Source organism: Felis catus, chromosome B4, assembly GCF_018350175.1.
Source record: "Felis catus isolate Fca126 chromosome B4, F.catus_Fca126_mat1.0, whole genome shotgun sequence".
In the NCBI taxonomy this organism is placed as follows: Eukaryota; Metazoa; Chordata; class Mammalia; order Carnivora; family Felidae; genus Felis; species Felis catus.
The window spans coordinates 39,183,586-39,204,663 of record NC_058374.1 but is presented as its reverse complement, the minus strand read 5'-3'; the positions used below and the strand labels follow the sequence as shown (position 1 = coordinate 39,204,663).

General features: G+C 39.5%; 1 protein-coding gene across 4 annotated transcripts in view; it reads left to right on the top strand.

Annotated features, from left to right (window-relative positions):
* PARP11 (poly(ADP-ribose) polymerase family member 11) overlaps positions 1-21,078 on the top strand; it is a 66,591-nt gene that overhangs the window by 21,593 nt on the left and 23,920 nt on the right. The window contains exons 1-2 of one of the 4 annotated variants that reach the window (XM_006933421.4): positions 30-241; positions 8,662-8,761. The exons of 1 other annotated variant lie outside the window; for it this stretch is intronic. In XM_006933421.4, the coding sequence (XP_006933483.1) occupies positions 8,738-8,761 (24 nt within the window). In that variant the 5' untranslated portion in view covers positions 30-241; positions 8,662-8,737. Of the gene's footprint in view, positions 1-29; positions 242-8,661; positions 8,762-21,078 lie in introns of those variants that run through there. 2 more of the 4 variants (XM_023256688.2, XM_023256687.2) reach the window with 2 other exon arrangements.

The window sequence follows — 21,078 nt, the reverse complement described above, 5'->3', positions numbered from 1 at the left end:
GGAGGCGGGGCGGGGCCAGCGCTGGTTGGCCGGTTCGGGCGGAAGTCGGGAGGGTCGGTGGTCCGAAGACGCTGGCTTGTGACAGGGCGGGGTAGAAGGAAGGCCTACATAAAGGTTGCCTCTCCATCCCTTCGCTCCCGGGAACCCTCGGAAAAAACCCAACACCCCGGTCCCGCGGCTAGCCCCTTCCCCCAGGCTCTCTCCGCTCGATTTCGCCACCGTTATGTGGGAAGCGAATCCGGTGAGTAGCCGGGCGGGACGGGGCGGACCCAATGGGCGGGGTTGAGGCGAGAGGGGAGGGAGGGGGTTCCCGGGAACTGCTCCCCCTCACCTGCTTCAGGCTGGGTGTTGAGTTCCGGGACCCCGAAGATCCCGGCCCTTGTGGGTTCTACAGTCTCTGGCCTTTTGAGCGGTAGAGATGATTCCGTGGGATCCCCAACGCATTATTTCTTTCTGTTACAGTTATTTATTTGACTTGCTGCGGTTTCTCTGCCTTCCGCCCTTCACTGTCTTTTTAAACTTTGTGTTTTGCTTCCTGATCGGAGTTACGGGGCTTTGGACCTGTTACTCTTCCTTTGCCTCAGGTGTACCTGCCAGTCCCATCCGTCCAAAGCGAGGGGGATTCGACCCCCCGTGTCTTGAATGGGCCTAAGAGGAACCATCAGTACTCCTTTTCCCTTCTTGGTGGACAGTCATTTCAAACTTGGGGGACTGAGTGTATGTTCTAAGTCTCTAGATGGGGAAGTTCTTAGATTTTTTTTTTTTTCAGTGGCCAGAACTGATGACCCGGGACTTTTCAACTGCAAGTCTTGTCTCTCTCTCTCTTGTTTGACTCCGGTATTTGCGTTGTGTCTGCACGTATTTTTGTCTGCTTTGCTTTTTATACATTTATTTAATGTGCCGCCCTCAAAGAGTGGAATCTGCCGAATATTCCATTAATCTCTTGTTAGAGTTGAAATCGCCTAGTAACATGGCAGACGTACAGTATATACGCCGTACGAGTTGACCGTGGAAATGGCAGAATCACATTTTGCCAAATTGTTGAACTGTGTGAAACTACCTCCTATGCTGAGATAACTGCCCAAATTTACTTACAGCCCCGTCTACATACTTGCAACAAGTCTTTTGCTGTAATCAACACTTATTTTTTCCCATTTCTGGAATATATTGCCAGATGAGTTGGAGAGTTTATCAGTTAATTCTGTTATGTTTTTTAAGTTTTTGGCCAGTAGCAACTAGTCTTTTGGTCCGCACTTGTTGGTTGTACATCCCAGCCCATCATGTCATCATCTAAGATTTTTGTTGTTGTTCGTACATATAATTGTGCAGTGTCAGGCCTCATCAGAGAAAAGTGGTTGCTGGCATTTGATTTTAGCAAAAGTAATTTAGGATTATGAGAATGTGCTCTCTGCTTTTATATTCATTTTCACTGTCATCAACTGTCTTCATTTTATATCATTATATGTATATGTGTGCATGTATATGTGTACATTTGGTGTGTGTGTATTCAATTTTTATTAACAGTCCCTTTTGTCTTGGTTTCTCTGTACAAACTTTCTAGTCACCGCAGTATATCTTGCTCAAATTCTTCACTATATGGTAAGCTCTAGATGGGCAGGGATTTTTGTCTGTTTTGTGAGGATTTTTGTATCCTCAGACTAGAGAACAGAGCCTGGCACTTAGCAGGCACTCAGTAAATAATTGTTGAATTAATAAAGGTGATTGGATTAGGACTAGAGAGAGTCCTTGGCGCCTTCTGTCACATATATAGTAGCATCTGCTGTTGGCTTATTTGTAAGTTTGTAAGGATTATAAAGATATTAGTGAATGTCTCATATATTTAGTTTGCTATATCATTATCTCATTTCTTTGTTTCTTCTGACATCACCCTAATGATTTTGTTTGATTTCAGTAGAGCAGACTGACTTTTTTGTTAGTAGTGGTGAACCTTCCACATACAATCCCACATTCTTCTTTGACTTTTATCATGCCGCCTTAGTATGTCTTAATGCTACTGTGTTTTTTTACTAGTACTGGTTTTCTTCCAATGAGCATATGAATCCCATCAATAAGGACAGTTTAGTTTTTTTAATTTTTAATTTTTTAATGTTTATTTATTTTTGACAGACAGAGTGTGAGTGGGGGAGGGGCACAGAGAGAAAGAAAGACACAGAATCTGAAGAGGCTCTAGGCTCTGAGCTGTCAGCACAGAGCCTGACACGGGGCTCGAACTCACAAGCCCTGAGATCATGACCTGATCCGAAGTGGGACGCTTAACCGACTGAGCCACCCAGGCGCCCTGAGGACAGTTTAGTTTTTGAAAATACAATCAACATCTGTATTTGTGTTTCTCGTGTAATTTATTATCTTATATCAATACAAGAGGCATCTGGACAGTTTGTCCAGCTGTGGTCATGGAATGAAAATTAATTTTAATGTTACCCTAAGCCAAACACATTGGGAATTAAAAAAAAAAAAAAAAAACCAAACCACAATGTATCCTAAAGATAAATGCAGAAGACTTTTGCATTACACAGTTGAATTTACTATAAACTGAAATTCCTATTTACCATTTCTTGCCATTGAATGAGATAATAAATTCTGCTTTGTGAGGAAAGGCCACTGTGAACTGCTTTAATTGAAGTCTTCTGCCTCCTTTCTCCCTGTATATGTTTGGTAGCATATATGGCCTTAATAGACCACCTATGAGCTACAGATATGCCTCCTACTGCAAATACACCTTCAGCATGATACTGTATTCTACTCACAAATGGCTTTGAGATAATGTTACACTGATGCTGGCCATGGTAATACTCCAAAGCAGCTGCCCCTTCCAAGCGAAAAGTCTCCGTGACATAGTTTGAGTGTGGAAAATCACCACTGAGCTTGCAACATTTACTCAGGGGGGAAAACTACGAGATAACCAAGGAGTTATAAATAAACTTTGTCTCAGTACAAAATTTTATTTTATTTTTCAAGACAGTCATGAGGTCAGTGCTATCTACTCAAGCTTTTCACTGACCAGGCACCTTGAGGTAAGCATAATGTCCCTGCCAAGGCAGATCTGGTTGACAGAAGCAGCAGGCACACTCAGTTCTGATATGAGCTCTTGGCAGTTCTTCATCCACCTGGGGGAGGTAGCCCTTGACTGATGTCCCCCAGTTTAAGAAAGGGGCAAAGTCTGCAGAGAGGAATTGCCTTTCTCTGCCCCTTTGTCATTGTCTTCCTCTTTTGCAGCGTTGGAATAAGTAACCACTGTTACATATGAAGGAGTTTCAGTTTCCCTCCATCACACGGAGAAAGGAAACTGAAAAATGACAAACATCTGTGAGGTTACAACCCCATTTATTACAGTATTAAGACCTTACTTTCAATGATAAACTCTTCCATAATTCCTTTCCACATATTACTCATACTGTTAGGATCTGATGAGTTAGCTAAGGGAGGAGAAAATGATTTTCTCAAGATCACACAGGTGAGTGAGCAACACAATTATATTAGTGCCCACGTCCTGTCTTATGAGGTGGTAGCAGTGGTAACATTTGTGTGTTGGTGCAGTGCTTTACCTGCTGAACCGTCTTTTTCTCTGTTATTTTATGTTCACAGCTGCCACCAGACTCAGCACTGTGATTTTTATCTTTCCTTCTCCTGTCAAACTTCTTGAAAGAATAGTCTTAGGCTTTTTGTCGTTCTTATTCATACCTCTGCTCTGCCAGCCCCACCTCTGCCCCTAACACCTTACTGGCTAATGGTCACCAAGAATTTTCAAATCTACACATACAGAAGCGACCTTTATGCCTCCAGCCTCTTCTTTCTGCAACATTAATGCACTAGGGGTGTTTCTCAGGAGTCTTTTTTATTCTCCTGGGACTGTATACTCGTTTGGATTTCTTTTCCTTTCTGTGATTTATTTCTGAATAATAATCTTAACTGCACTGCCTTCTTCTACCCCTGAAATGTTTTACTGTTAACCTTTGTTTTCTCTTAGCACATCTTTTTTTTTTTTCCCTTGTGAGTTCTAAGGCTTCAGATATTACTGTAGTGAATATGCCTGCCAAATGTACATTTTCAGTCCTGAGCCTATTCCTGAGCCAGGTCATGGACACCTCTACTGGTTGTCTCTCTGATAGTTCCAACTATCAACTATAGGTCAGAACCAGACTACCAGAGAAACCAATCATTGATTCATTATTTCACCTACTCAACAAATATTTACTAAGTATCTACTACATATAAAACGTTCTAGACACTAGGGAGGAGGATTACAGACATGGATCAAGTCAGAGTCTGCCCCTAGGGGTCTTGCAATATGATTTGGGGGAGAGAAGGTGATACCAGAGCATACAGGGGACTAGGAGGGTTTAGTAGCGTAAGTTACACTTGAGCTAGGTGTCAAAGTTATAGAAGTGGTCTTATGGGAAGGTGAGGAGAGCAAAATGACCATAGACCACCAAGGTGAAAGAGAACAACAGGTACAGTTTGGATAATGGAGTGAAATGGGAAGAGTGCATACCTGATGAGTAGAGTCTCAGTATGGGCATTTTGAGAATGAGGATGAAGGGGTTGTGGGTGGTGGTGACTAACATCGCCTGGGGGACGATGGAGGTAAGATTTGTTCCTGGAAATGGAAGTTCTATAGCGAACATAGTGTCTATGAAGATGTGTTCCTAGATCAACAGACAGTCATGGGTTCATATACTGATAATCTGTATGTTGGCATTCTTTGTAATCGTCCTAGTAGTGGATTGAGTTAAGCTTAGAGAGTAGTGTGATGTGCCAGTGTTTGGTGGCTGAGGCGGTGGTAAACAAAGTATATGCACACTGAGTTTATCTAATACCCGTGCGAGGTAGGAATTAAATCATTATCCTCACTTTTTTAGTGATGATACTAAGTCTCAAAGTTTGGTGAACTTTCGGAATAAGGACGGAAACAGGTTTTAAATCTAGGACTTTCTGGCTCCAGAACACATACTCTTGCCAGTCGGACTTAACATGTGGGATTTCAAGCGGGTAGAAAAGGACCTGTGTGAGGTGACTGGGTGGCTCAGTTAAGTATCTGACTTTGTCTCAGGTCATGATCTCACAGTTTGTGGGTTCAAGCCCTGCACTGGGCTGTCTGCTGTCACCACAGAGTCTGCTTTGGACGCTCTCTTCCCCTCTTTGCCTCTCTCTGCTTGCTTTCTCTCTTGCAAAAATAAATAAATTTTAAAAAGGAAAGAAAAAAAAGAAGAGTGGTGTCTGGGTGACTCATCGGTTAAGCAGCTGACTTCAGCTCAAGTCATGATCTCACAGTTCATGAGTTCGAGTCCCGCATTGGACTCTATGCTGACAGCTCACAGCCTGGAACCTGCCTCAGATTCTGTGTCTCCCTCTCTCTCTGCACCTCCCCTGCTCATGTTCTGTCTCTCTCAAAAATAAATAAACAGTGCAAATTAAAAAAAAAGAAAGTAAGAAAAGAAAAGGACCTATGAGGAAAGTCACAGGGAGTTGAGATAAGGAAAGGTTCCTGAGTTGCAGAAAATCATGAACTTTTTGTGACACAGACTCTCATGTGTTTAGAACTTGTTTCTAGTGGTGCAGCACCTGAGCACGAGTAGGGAAATGATACAGCCTCCTCAGGATTGGCACGGCACATGCAGCACATGGCCGAGGAAATGAGTCGAATGTTTTTTGGCGTCTCAGAGTTTGGTATACAGGCTACAGGCAGACATTTGCAACAGGTTTGAAGGATGGGGTGAGGGGAAATGCTGAGTATGACCCACCTGTTCTAAAATTCTCAAGCAGAATGTTGAGGTCTTTGGTTGATGCAACTCACCCCCTGAGAGTTAGGTCTGTTTTTGATATCTGATAACACTCATCTATTTATTGAGCACTTAATATAAGTCAGTCAGTTCTATGCCTCTGCACTTACAGTGGTAAACAAAACAGACTAGGCCCCAGCCCTCATGGGCTTGCAGTGTAGTGCAGGGAGGCATTAAGCCAATAATTAATCACACAAGTAACATTTAACTGCAACTGCAGTAAAAGCTTTGAGAGAAAAAGAACAGTGAGGGTGCCTGGGTGGCTCAGTCAGTTAAGCGTCCAGCTCTTGATATTGGCTCTGATTGTGATCTCACGGTTCCTGAGATCAAGCCTAGAGATGGGCTTTGTGCAGACAGTGCAGAATCTGCTTGGGATTCTGTGTCTCCCTCTCTCTCTTGTCCCTCCCCGACTCATTCTCTCTCTCTCTCTCTTAAAAATAAATAAACTTACAACAATAACAACAACAATGACAATGTATCATAGAGGGAGCTAATATTAGATTGAGAGACCGGGTAAGTCCACTCTGTGAAAGTCACTTTTACAGCAATCTGAAGGATTGAGCAAGAGTCAGCCAGGTGAAGGTTGGATGGGAGGCCAGGAGGGCTATTTAGACAACAGAAATAGTGTGAGCAGAGACCCTGAGACAGAAAGGAACTTGGTGCCTCAGGCAGAGAGAAGCCATGTGTGGCAGGAACCCAGTGAACCAGGAGATGAGGCCAGTAGGTAGGCAGGAACTAGCCAGGGATGTTTAGAATTTTGAATTTTGTCCTTAGAGGAGTGCAAAGCCATTGAAGGATTTTATACAGGAAGTGGCATTATCATATTTGTGTTTTAAAAAGACCATTCTGACTGCTGTGGGGAACATGAGTTATGTATTAGGGAGGGTGTTAGGCAGAATAATGACCTCCCAAACATACCTACATCCTAATTCCTAGAAGTTGTGAGTATGTTAGATTGCATAGCAAAGGGGAATTAAGATTGCTAATCAGCTGACCTTATGATTGGGAGATTGGTTATTTGGATTATCTAGGTGGACCCAGTGCAATCACAAGCATCCTTAAAAGCAGAAGAAGGAGACAAAAAAGCCAGAGAGAGATGTTACTATGGAAGAACAGTCAACATTGCTGGCTTTGGAGATGAAGTAAGGGAGATACAAGGCAAGGAATGTGGGTAGCTTTTAAAAGCAGGAAATGCCAAGGAAACAGATGCTTTCCCTACAGCCTCCAGAAGGGAATCAGGCCCACGGTGATTTTAGCCTAGTGAGTTCCATGTCAGACTTCAACATAGGTGTGAGATAATAAATTTGTGTTGTTTTAAGCCACTGAGTTTATGGTAATTTGTTCCCTCAACAATTGAAAATTAATCCAGAGGGGCATCAGAAAGGCTGTTGGAAGACCACTTGGGGATCTATAGTGTAGTCCAGGGTGAAGTTGAAGGTGATCTGCACTAAATCGATGGTAGTGGACAGAGAGAGACAGAAGTGGATCAGTTCATGCTGCGCTTTGGATGAGGAGTGACAGATTTCTGGCATGGGCAGCTGGGAGGAACGAGATACTTTTCACTGAGATGGGGAGACTGGGAAAGTGGAAGTTATGGTGGAGATCAGGAGTTTGGTTTTGGGCCTGTTCTAGGTTTAATGTGCCTGTGAAGCACTCAAGCAGGAAAGTCAAAGAGGCTATTGGCTATTGGGTAGTTGGGTCCGGAACTCAGAGGAGAAGACTGAGCTAGAAATGGCATTTTGGACTTAATCTATGTGGATGGCTTTTAAAGTCATGAGAGTAAGTGAGGCTCCTAGGACAATGTTTCTCAAACTTTGAACACCCATGCAGATCACCAATTTTAAACAAGAAAGTAGTATTTAAAAAATTGTTTTCAGTATTGAAAAGGATGATATTTTTGCAGCTTCTTACAAAGTATATATCTGTCTTGTTGACAGATAGCTTGAGATGTAGGTTAGATCCAGACACTCTGAATTGTCCCCCCTGTATTTCAACTAAATTAGGAGACTCCATGCTATAGTTATAGATTGTCAAGATTTGCAACTGGTACTTGCTGGCTCTGTCAGGTGTTTTGGGATGCCAAGACCAAACACAGACTGAGAAAGTATGAGATTTTTTCCTGAAGACTATTCCTAATGCTCCATCAGTTGCCAAATTGACACACTTAAAAGATTAAGTAACTGTAGGGGTGAATGTTTCAACCAGCCTAAATGTTTGGAAGATAGGAGCAAATGGATTCTTAGTCATTCTTTGAGTACTTCAGTCTCTGGAAAGTATCTGTTGGTGTTTTGTTGTAACATTTGGATGTGTTCCTTATATATCCACAAGCATAAAATCATTCTCACTTTGCTGAGTGAAGAAAGCCATCCAATTCTGGGAAGGAGTCACACCTTAGCAATTCAACCATTTGCAGCATAGTTTCGTGACCAGCAAATCTGGTATCTTATTCTCCTTATTAAAAACTGAGATATTTTGGCCTTGAAGTAATGGTTCAGGTTAGTTAAGCTGCTGGGTGTATTTTAGCTAAGCAGCCCTCTGGAAATCAGGAATGGCTATTAGTATTATCAGCATCACAAAGAAATATTTTTATCTCGTCTCTCCCTGTGGAAACTCTTGTCAGCGCTTTTTTCCTTGACACCCTTTACACTCGAGTAGGAAGGGTAATTTTGCAAACACTGCCATTTCTTTCCACACAGCCAAGAGCACATACTGAGTTGTCAAGATTTGCTGACACTCAATTTTCATTATTTCCTTCAACACTCAGTTACAATCAGGAGGCATATTGTTGACTTCTAATTGTTCCATGTGTCTAAAACGCCTTTTAGTAATGCAGCAACACCTTTTCTTGTTGTTTGTATAGCTCATGCTCTGTCGGTTTTGAGCGGGGTGCACCTTTTCCAGCCCACGTCACGGCTCACAAAAGCATCATCGTCTAAATGAAAACTGTCTTCCCTTGTGCCGTGAGTTTTCACTGATAAGCAGAACAAAAAGTTATTGAGTACTTCTACCTCATTACAGCGTACATATACTACACGGACCGATTTGTGTTTTTCCACAAGTAGTTTGTTCAGTTTTAAAACAAAATATATGCTGAAACACTCATGTGATAATAATTGCTCTCTCATATCATGTGCCATTGATATTATGTGACTTCCAGCAGAGTCCTATAATAAAGAAATTTTGTCAATAGCTGTTTTTTTTTTTCCCCCACAATTAAATTGGGCATTAAATTTGGGCTAACAGCTTCTTAGGAATATTAAGACCTTACTGTTTTAGCTGAGGAATGCCTCGAGTTTTGGTCTCTTCTCTACCCTGTCAACAAATTGATTTGAGGCTTTGTTTGAAGATGAGGTGAAAGTTCACTTGGTTCTACACTACCATATTTGCTGAACACTAGCTGATACGCACTGATCAGCAGAGACTGAACATACTGACATAGCAAGTTGGTAACTTTAAAGAAACCCATGAAAATCACTATTACGCATACATTTCAACTTTACAAAATGTATATAAGCAAATTTCTTTAATTTTTCCTCTGAAAATGCCTGTGAACTACTTCATGATTCTTGAGGACTGACCATGTTTCGAAGTTGCTGAGAAAGACAAGAAAAGGGGCTAGGACTGAGTGAGCCCATAGAACCTAAAAGTTGCAGGTGATAGATTTTGTGGTGAAAAATGTAAGACAATCTAGAAAGTATGATTTCATGGAAATCAAGAAAAGAGTAATTCAGGACAGAGGGTAAGCTGTGGAATGTTACAGAGAGGTCAGGTAAGATGAGGACTGATAAAAGAGCATAGGGTTTAGCAACATGAAGCTAGGATTGGAAATCCTAGCAAGTCCAGTACGTTTGTTTGCTTGTTTGTGATGGTGGCAGGAGGTATTGGGCCAGAAGCTAGAGAAACTAAATTAGAGTGGATTTTACAGTGAATGGACAGGGAGGAAATGAAAAGGTGTGTATAGCAAAGAGTTCTAGTTAATCCACCAGTGGAGATAAAATGGAATCCTAAAAGTGTACTGAATCCAAAAGAAGATAGAAAAAGATGAAAAGGGAATAAAGAACAAAAGGAACAAGTAAAAAGCAAATGGCGAGATGATAAACTTAAACCTAATATCAATAGTCATACCATAGTAAGTGCTGTAAACACTTCAATTAGAGGACAGATTGTCAGATCAGAGTAAAAAGTAAGACCCAACTCTAAGCTGTCTACAGGAAACACACTTTGAATATAAAGATGCAAGTAGGATAAAACTGAATGGAGAGAGATCTGTGGTGCTGACAGCAGTCAAGAGAAAGCTTGAGTAGTATATTAAAGTGGGTTTCAAAGACGATGATATTAGAGTAAAGAACGTCATTTCCTATGATACAGAGGTCAGTTAATCAGTAACAACCCTAAACATTTATATACCTGATAATAGAGCTCCAAAATACATGAAGCAAAACTAATAGAACTGTAGGGAGAAATAGACAAATCCCATTATCGTTGGAGACTTTACTACTCCTCTCTCAATAATTGCCAGAATAAGTAGATAAAAATGAGCAAAGGTATAGAAGACTTGAACAATACCGTCAGTCAACCAACTTGACCTAATTCACATTTATAGACCATTACACTCAACAATAGCTGAATACACTTTTTTTTTTCAACTATACAGGGAACATTTCACAAGATAGACCACATTCTGGGCTGTAAAATAAGTCTCAGTACATTTAAAAGAATTCAAGTCATATAAAGTATGCTATCTGATCAAAATGGAATTAAATTAGAATTCAGTAAAAGAAAGATCTGTAAAGCCCACAAGCGTCTGGTAAGTAAATAGCACTTTAACCTATCGGTCAAAGAGGTAGAAAGTATGAAGGTAACAGATCAAACTTGTGATAAGCTGCTACAACAGTACTGAAAGGGAAATTTATAGCTAAATTGATGCCTGTATTGGAAAAGAAATGTCACAAATCCATGACCATAGCTTCCTCCTTAAGAAACTAGAAAAAGAAGAACGAATTAAACTCAAGCTGGAGCAAGGAAATAAAATTTCGAGTGGAAATCACTGAAATGAAAACAGAAAAATCAATGAATGCAGAAGCTGGTTTTTGTTGTTATTGTTGTTTTTGTTTTTTGTTTTTTGTTTTTTTTTTGAGGAGCATCAATAAAATTGATAAACTTCTAGCCAGACAGATCAGGAGAAAAAGAATACAAATTATCAATATTAAGAGAGGTGACATCACTACATATTCTGCAAACATTAAAGGATAGTGAGGGAATGTTATGAAAAATTTAATGTTAAAGACACAAACTACCAGAGCTCACTGAAGAAGAAATAACATGAATAACCTAAAATCTATTCAAGAGTTCAAATTTATGGAAAAGGCCTACCCACAAAGAAAACTCCAAGCCCAGATGGTTTCTCTGGTAAATTCTAACAAATATTTAAGAAAGAAACAGTACTAATTCTGCACAAGCTTTCAGAAAATTGAAGAGAAGGTTATACTTCACAACTCATTCTATGAAGCTGGCATTACCCTGATACCAAAACCAAAGACATTATAAGCAGCTAATGAACACGGATACAAAAATTTTAAGAAAAATTTTAGCAAATTGAGTCTAACATATAAGAAGGTTGATGCATAATTACAAAATGGTATTTATCCTCAAAATGGAAGGTTGGTTTAATATTTGAACAGCAATCAATGTAACTCACCATGTAAACAAACTAAAATTAAAAAACCATGTGATCATTTCAATGTATTCAGAAAAAGCATTTGGCAAAATCCAGTATCCCTGATAAAAACTCTAACCCGGGAGTAGAAGAGAACTTACTCAACCTGATTAACGGATGGGCAGAAAAGGGCTAACTCAACAGGCCTGGGGTGCTCAAACTGTGTACATTCTCAAGAAAGGCCTGGGCTCTTAAAATAGTTTGTCTGATGAGTATATTTGCATGCCTGAGATCTTGAGCCATGCTATCCCAATTTATCTAGATAGTTTATACTGGCAGTGTGATTTATGGTGAACATTTGCTTTCTCTCTGGAGGTCTGAAATGTCCATAGCTGAGGTCAGTCACATAGGGTGCTAAATGCTTACGTGACTAACTCCTAGTAAAAACCCTGGACGTGTAGGCTCAGGTGAACATCCCTGGTTGGCAACCCTTTGTACTTGTTTTCACATATGGTTGCTGGGAGAATTAAGTGTGTCCTATGTGACTCCATTGGGAGGGGACACGTGGAAGCTTATACATTTTCCTCTGGACTTGATGCACTTTTCCCTTTTGCTTATTTGACTCTGTATACTTTTACTGTAATAAACTGTAACCATGAATAGAACAACTTCTGAGTCCTGTGAGTCCTTCTATGAGCCTGAGGGTGATTGTGGGAACCCCTGACATAAGGGGCATCTACAAAAACCTGTGTCTAATATCAAACTTAAGAGTGAAAGACTGAATACTTTCTCACTTAGATCAGGAACAAATGATGCCCATTCTTTATTCATCATTGAATATGCACTGGAGGTTATAATCACTGCAATAAGGCAAGAAAAAGAAGGCATGAGAAATAGCAGTCATCTATATGCTAAAACAAAGTAAGGCAATCTGTATCTCTCTATCTATCTCTAGAAATGCCTGTATAGAAGATCTGATGGAATGTCCAAAAACCTAGAAGTAGTAAGAAGGTTTAGTAAGGATGCTGAGTACAGGATCCATGTACAAAAAATAATGTACCTTTATATATAAGCAACATTCAACCAGTAATTGAAATTTTAAATGCAATTCCATTTACAATAACAAAAAATGTGGAATACTTAGGCATGAAGCTTGCATAAATGATGTGCAAACCCATACACTGAGAACTATAAAACATTACTGAAAAAAAGGTAAAGAAGACCTAAAACAAGTCAATAGATATGCCTCAGGGCGCCCAGGTGGCCCAGTCTGTTAAATATCAGACTCTTCATTTCAGCTCAGGTCAAGATCTTACAGTTTGTCAGATCGAGCCCCGCCTTGGGCTCTGTGCTGACAGTGCAGAGCCTGCAGAGTTCTCTTTCTCTCTGCCTCTCCCTGTTCACGCTCTCTCTTTCAAAATAAATATATAAATGTTAAAAAAGAAAGAAAGAGATGTGCCTCATTTATGGGTTGAAATTCTCAACATTATTAAGATGGCAATTATCTCCAAATGGGTCACATACTACACCATCCCAATCAAAATTGAATGGACTTAGTAGAGCTAAGCAATTCTGAAAAAGAACAAATTTGGAACACTAACACTACCTGATTTAAAGATTCATTGTGAAACTACAGTCATCAAAACTGTAGTATTAGCAGTATGATAGAGAAAATGATTATTAGAATAGATCAGAATCCAGAAATAGACCCACCAACATAGATACTGATTTATTGTTTTTTAATAAAAGGATTAAGTGGAAAAAGGACAGTTGTTCGATGTTTGGTCAGAGGTTGTGTTTAAGCCTCTTGTGCCAGTGGAGGTTTCCACTTTGTGTTGATCCCTCCATATGCAGCTTAGGAAATGTTTTCAAGTCTGTCCCATGACCTGCTCTGATCATTCCTGGGTAGGTACAGCCTGGTGCTTGTACACAGCCTTCCTGACTCTCATGGTTAACTGTAATCCCAGGAGGGCTTTCCTTGGTTATCCCTGTTTCTCTATATTAAACTTCCGTATGCTCTACCATTTGGCTTGTATCGGAGCTTTGGGCCTCTTCATTGCTTTTCCCGGATATTTCCATTATTTTCAATAATGCTCTTTGGCATGAGGTTCTCTATTTTCTGTTCCAAATAAAGTCAGTCCCCTCAGAGACATGGAGCTCTTTGTCCCTACAGTGTGCCTTCCCCCCTCAGTAGAACCCTGTTGCCACTGTACCTGTGGCTTGGGGTGGGAGTGGCTTTTCCCATAGTGATTGATACCTGGTCTTTGGGTGGAAGGGGTGTTGGTAGCCCCGGGTCTTCTTGACTTACTCCTTCTGACATGGAACTTCCACCTTATGAGTAAACTAGGGTGGTAGCAATCAGGGCTCAGTATCTCTAATCTACTGGGCCTGGAGTAGAGTTTCCACCACATGAGCTAGGACTGGGTGGAGGAACCAGGAGGTCCGTCCCATCTATGGCTTGCCCAGAACCTCTAGGCTGAAGGGGATGAGAAACACCAACAGCCTGCCCCTTCCAGGATGAAACTAGCCCAGGACTAGGATATGGAGGGAAAGGGAACCCCTGTCTTCTTCTCTGCACAGACCTGAGGTAAAGCTTCTGTAACAGAGTGCTGGAGGAATGGGGTAATGGAACAGATCTTGGCTCAAATGCCACACTCTCACCTGTTCTGAGATTTAGTAGATTTTTTCTGAATAAATGTTTCTCCATTTGCTATATGCCCTTAGAGACTTTACATGTTTTTGTTTGTTTGTTTGCTTTGGTTTTTAAAATGATGCTCACCAACTAAAATGCAATTTTGCTGGGAATGCCCACTGAACTCCTTACTGTGTCATTCCAAAAGCTCCACCTTGTTTTTAAGCTTTTAATAGCAGGCTTTGGATCTTTGGATCTTCTTCTTAGACAAGAAGATTTCTTGTCTTAGAGACAAGAAAGTTTTCATTACCAAATATGATTTTTCTGAAGATACTGTGTTTATACTAATATTTTGTTAGCATTTTGTTCACTGTAATATTTTATTCACTGTAATAAACTTATCAGAAAGCTTTTAACTGGTCTGGAAGGTGGCATTATTTTTCTCCTATAGAGTGGGATTTTGATGTTAAATTACTTTTCCACATAGCCTTTCTATTTGATGACCCAGATTGACTATTCCCAGGTTCCATATAGTCTCTTTGGATAGATAGCATTATAGACAGATTCGACCAGCATACCCACTGCACTTGAAAATTTATAAAATGCTTTTCCGGTTTATACTAGCTTCTTTTCTTCATAGCCTGGTGTGCCAGAAGCATCAATCCTGCCAATTAAAAACTGAACATTGGCATGGTAGCTGAACTAATTTGTTCAGCTAGCATTTATTAATTGCCTACTCCACGACAGACAGCTTGCTCACATTCCTCTTATTGCCTATAAATGTGTTCTAATCTAGGTCCATTATTACTATGGTTAATGTATTGTAAAGTTATTAATTTAAACTTGGCTTACTCTTTGAGCCTCGTTATACAGAATAGCCCTTCCTTTGGAGGAGTAACTTATTGTAGAAAACTATAAGACTTAGTCTTATGAACTAACTCTTGGGAAAAAGCCATAATGTCTGAGAAGTAAAGCAACCAAATTAAGCTTTCACAATAGAGGAGAGAAGGAGCAACTGTCCATATATGAAAATGAAGCCATCCGCATTGGCAGTTTAGGGAAGAACTGATGCTCAGGAGGTCTTGGGTGTTTCTTTAATCTCCTTTGTACTGCTAACTCTATGATTCTGTTTTTTACTTTGTTTTTTGTTTTTGTTTTTGTTTAGTTTCAAGGTTTTGTTTTGTTTTGTTTTGTTTTTAGGTCTATTTTTTGAGAGAGACAGAGGCAGCGTGAGTGGGGGAGGGGCAGAGAGAGAGGGAGAGGCAGAGAATCCCAAGTAGGCTCCCTACTGCTAGGGCAGAGCCGGACATGGGGCTCAAACTCATGAATCTGTGAGATCATCACCTGAGCAGAAACCAAGAGTCAGGTGCTTAACCTAAGAATGAAACAGGCATCCCTCAAGTTTTTATTTAAATTCCAGTTAGGTAACATATAGTGTAATATTAGTTTTAGGAGTAGAATTCAGTGATTAATCACTTACACCCAGGGCTTATCACAACAAATGCCCTCCTTAATACCCATCACCCATTTAACCCATCCACCACTCACCTTCCCTCAGTTTGTTTCTCTGTTGTTAAGGGTCTGTTTTATGGTTTGCCACTCTCTCTCTTTTTTTCCCCTATCATCATCTGTTTTGTTTCTTAAATTCCATATATAAGTGAAATCTTATGGTATTTGTCTTTCTCTGACTGACTTATTTTGCCTAGCATAATACACTCTGGCTCTATCCATGTTACTGTAAATTGCAAGATTTCATTTTTTTTATTACTGAGTAATATTCCATTGTGTGTGTGTATCTATGTATGTTTGTTTGTTTATTTATATGCACATCACATCTTCTCATTCATCAGTCGATGGACATTTGGCTCTTTCCATTAATTTGGTGATTATTGAAAATGCTGCTGTAAACATTAGGGTGTGTGTGTCTGTCCCTTCAAATTAGTATCCTTTGGGCAAATACCTAGTAGTGCAATTGCTGGGTCATAGGATAGTTCTATTTTTAACTTTTTGAGGAACCTCCATACTGTTTTCCAGGGTGGCTATACCAGTTTGCATTCCCACCAACAGTGCAAGAGGGGTCCCCTTTCTCCACATCCTCACCAACATCTGTTGTTTCCCGTGTTGTTAAATTTAGCCATTCTGAGGAGTGTGAGGTGGTAGCTCACTGTAGTTTTGATTTGTATTTCCCTGATGATGAGTGATACTGAGTCTGATGATACTTTCATATGTCTGTTAGCCACTGGATGTCTTATTTGGAAAAATACCTGTTCATGTCTTCTGCCTGTTTCTTAACTGGATTGTTTGTTTTCTGGGTGCTGAGTTTGATAAATTCTTTATAGATTTTGGAAACTAACCCTTTATCAGATATGTCATTTGCAAAATATTCTAAAGGTTGCCTTTTAATTTTATTGATTGTTTCCTTCACTGTGCAGAAGCTTTTTATCTTGATGAAGTCCTGATAGTTCATGTTTGCTTTTGTTTCCCTTGCCTCAGGGGATGTGTCTAGTAAGAAGTTGCTAAAGCCAATGTCAAAGAGATTGCTTCCTGTGTTCTCCTCTAGGATTTTGATGGTTTCTTATCTCACATTTAGGTATTTCATCCATTTTGAATTTATTTTTGTGTATGGTGTAAGAAAGTGGTCCAGTGTAATTCTTCTGCATGTAGCTGTCCAGTTTTCCCACACCATTTGTTGAAAAGATTGTCTTTTTTCCATTGGATATTCTTTTCCTGCTTTGTCAAAGATTAGTTGACCATATAGTTGGGGCCCATTTCTGGGTTTTCTATTCTGTTCCATTGTCCTATGTGTCTGTTTTTGTGCCAGTACCATACTGTTTTGCTCACTATAACTTTGTAAGATAATTTGAAGTCCAGAATTGTGATGCCCCCAGCTTTACTTTTCTTTTTCAAGATTGCTTTGGCTATTTGGGGTCTTTTGTGATTCCATACAAATTTTAGGATTGTTTGTTTTAGCTCTGTGAAAAATGCTGGTGGTATTTTTATAGGTATTGCATTAAATGGGTAGATTGCTTTGGGTAGTATAGAAATTTTAACAATATTTGTTCTTCCAACCCATGAGAATGGAATGTTTTTCATTTCTTTGTGTCCTCTTCGGTGTCTTTCATAAGCATTCTATAGTTTTCAGAGTACAGGTCTCTTTACCAATTTGGTTAGGTTTATTTCTAGGTATCTTATGGTTTTTGGTGCAATTGTAAATGGGATCGATTCCTTGATTTCTCTTTCTGCTGCTTAATTATTGGTGTATAGAGATGCAACCGATTTCTGTGCCTTGATATTGTATCCTGAGACTTTACTGATACCATATACAACTTCATATATCAAGTTCTACCAATTTTTTGGAGTCTTTCAGGTTTTCTACATAGAGTATTATGTCATCTGTAAATAGTGAAAGTTCAACTTTTTCCTTGCTGATTTGGATACCTTTTGTTTCTTTTTATTGTCTGATTTCTGAGGCTAGGACTTCCAGTACTACCTTGAATAACAATGGTGAGAGCAGACATCCCTATCTTGTTTCTGACTGTAGAGAAAAAGCTCTCAGTTTTGCCCCAGTGAGGATGATATTAGCTATGGGTCATTCATATATGGACTTTATGATGTTGAGGTACGTTCCCTCTATCCCTACTTTGTTGAAAGTTTTTATCAAGGATGGATGCTGTACTTTGTCAAATGCTTTTTCTGCATCTATTGACAGGATCACACGGTTCTTAGCCTTTCTTTATTAATTTGGTGTGTCATGTTGATTGATTTGCAAATACTGAACCTCCTTGCAGCCCAGGGATAAATGTTACTTGATCCTGGTGAATGATTCTTTTAATGTACTGTTGGATTCGATTTGTTAGTATTTTGTTAAGAATTTTCGCATGTATGTTCATCAAGGACATTGGCCAGTAATTTTCTCTTCTAGTGGGATCTTTGTCTGGTTTTGGAATCAATGTAATGCTGGCCTCATAGAGTGAGTTTGGAAGTTTTCCTTTCATTTCTCTTTTTTGGAACAGTTTGAGAAGAATAGGTATTAACTAATCACTTGATGTTTGGTAGAATTCTCCTGGGAGGCCATCTGGTCCTGGACTGTTGTTGGTTGGGAGATTTTTTATTACAGATTCAATTTCTTTACTGGTTATTAGTTGTTAAAATATTCTATTTCTTCCTGTTTCAATTTTGGTAGTTTATATGTTTCTAGGAATTTATCCATTTCTTCTACCCAGTTTGTTAGCATATAATTTTTCATAATATTCTCCTTTAATTGTTTGTATATCTGTGGTGTTAGTTGTGATCTCTCCTCTCTCATTTGTGATTATATTTATTTGGGTCCTTTCTCTTTTCTTTTTGATAAGTCTGCCTAGAAGTTTATCAATTTTATTACTTCTTTCAAAGAAACGGCTCCTGGTTTCATTGATCTGTTCTTCTTGGGTTTTTTTGTTTGTGTCTCTATCATTTATTCCTATTCTAATCTTTACTATGTCCCTTTTTCTGCTGGCTTTAGGCTACATTTGTTGCTCTTTTTCTAGCTCCTTTAGATGTAAGGTTGGGTTGTGTATTTGAGATTTTTCTTGTTTATTGAGTTAGACGTGTATTGCTATATACTTCCCTCTTAGGACCACTTTTGCTGCATCCCAAATGTTTTGGATGGTTATGTTTTCATTTTCATTTGTTTCCATGTATTTTTTAAATTTTGTACTTAATTTTCTGATTAACCCATTTGTTTGTTTTCGTAGGATGTTATTTAGCTTCCATTTGTGGTCTTTCCAAATTTTTTCTTGTGGTTGACTTCAAGTTTCATAGCATTGTTGTTGGAAAATATGCATGGTATGATCTCGATCTTTTTGTACTTATTGAGGGCTGATTTGTGACCCAGTATGTGATCTATCCTGGAGAATGTCCCATGTGCACTCAAAAAGAATGTGTATTCTGCTGCTTTAGAATGAAATGTTCTGAATATATCTGTTAAGTCCATTTGGTCCAGTATGTCATTGAAAACTATTATTTCCTTGTTGATTTTCTGCTTAGATTATGTGTCCATTGCTGTGAGTGGGGTGTCAGAGTCCCCTGCTATTACTGTATTATTATAAGAGTTCCCTTATGTTTGTTATTAATTATTTTATGTATTTGGGTGCTTTCAAGTGGGGGTATAAATATTTACAATTGTTAGATCTTCTTGTTGGATAAACCCCTTTATTTATTTATCATTTCTCGTTAAAGTCTTTGGTTTAAAATCTAGTTTGCCTGGATGCCTGGGTGGCTCAATTGGTTAAGCATCCAACTCTTGGTTTTGGCTCAGGTCATGATGTTGCAGTTTGTGAGATTGAACCCTGCCTTGGGCTCTGCTCTGGTAGCACAGGGCCTGCTTGGGATTCTCTCTCTCCCTCTCTCTGTGCCCCTTCCCTGCTCACACTCATTCTCTTTCAAAATAAGTAAATAAACATTAAAAAAAAATGTCGTTTGTCTGATGGAAGTATGGCTACTCTGGCTTTCTTTAATGTCCTTTAGCATGATAAATGATTCTCTATCCCTTCACTTTCAATTTGGAGGTGTCCTTAGGTCTAAAATGAGTCTCTTGTTGGCAGCATATAGATGGGTCTTGTTTTTGTTTTTGTTTTTAATGTTTATTTAGTTTTGAGAGACACGGAGAGACAGAGCATGAATGAGAGAGGGGCAGAGAGAGAGGGAGACATAGAATCTGAAGCAGGCTCCAACTCTGAGCTGTCAGCACAGAGCCCCATGTGGGGCTCGAACTCATGAACCATGAGATCGTGGCCTGAGCTGAAGTGCTCAAGTTGGACGCTTAACTGACTGAGCCACCCAGGCACCCCGATGGGTCTTGTTTGTTTTTTTTTTTTTTTAATCCGTTCTGACACCCTGTGTCTTTTGCATTTAGTCTATTTACATTCAGAGTGATTATTGATAGATATGAATAGTGCCATTGATTTACTTGTTAAGTCATTGTTTCTGGAGATTTTGTTTGTTTTTTTTTCTAGACTTTTTTGCTTTTGGTGTTTCTTTCCCATTCAATGGGTCCCCTTCAATATTTCTTGGAGGGCTAATTTAGTGGTCATGAACTCTTTTAGTTTTTGTTTGAGAAACTCTTTATCTCTCCTTCTCTTCTGAATGACAACCTTGCTGGATAGAATATTCTTGGCTGCATATTTTTCCCATTTAGCATGTTGAATATATCATGCCACTCCCTCTGGACTGCCCAGTTTCTGTGGAGAGGTCTGCTGCTAACCTTGTTTTTCTTCTCTTGTAAACTAGGGATTTCTTTTCCTTGCTGCTTTTAAAATGTTTCCCTATCTCTATATTTTGCAAGTTTTGCTACGATATGTATTGGTGTTGGCCTGCTTTTGTTGATTTAGATTCAAATTCTCTGTGCCTCCTGGAGTTGGATGTCTGTTTCCTTCCCTAGATGAGGGAATTTTTCAGCTGTAATTTGTTCACATAAACCTTCTACCCCGCTTTCCCTCTTTTCTTCTGGGACTCCTATGATATGAATGTTATACTTTATGAAGTTGCTGAGTTCTCTGAGTCTACATTCATGATCCAATATATTTCTTTCCCTCTTCTTTTCTGCTTCATTATTTTCCATAATTTTATCTTGTTTTTAAATTCTTTTTTCTTTTATTTGAGAGACAGAGAGCACACGCCAGGGAAAGAGGTAGAGGAGACAGGGAGAGAATCTTAAACAGGCTGCACGCTCAGTGTGGAACCCTATGTGGGGCTTGATCCCATGACCCTTGGATCATGACCTGAGCTGAAATCAAGAGCCAGATATTCAACTGACTGAGCCACCCAGACACCCTGATAATGTTATCGTTCTGCATTACTTATCCATTCCCCTCCTTCTTCCATCCTTGTGTTCATTACATCCTACCAGTTTTCCATCTTGGCATTTTTATTTTGGCCTGACTAGTTTTTAGGTCTTATCTCTGCAGTAAGCGACTCCCTGGTGTCTTCCATGCTTTTCTCAAGCCCAGCTA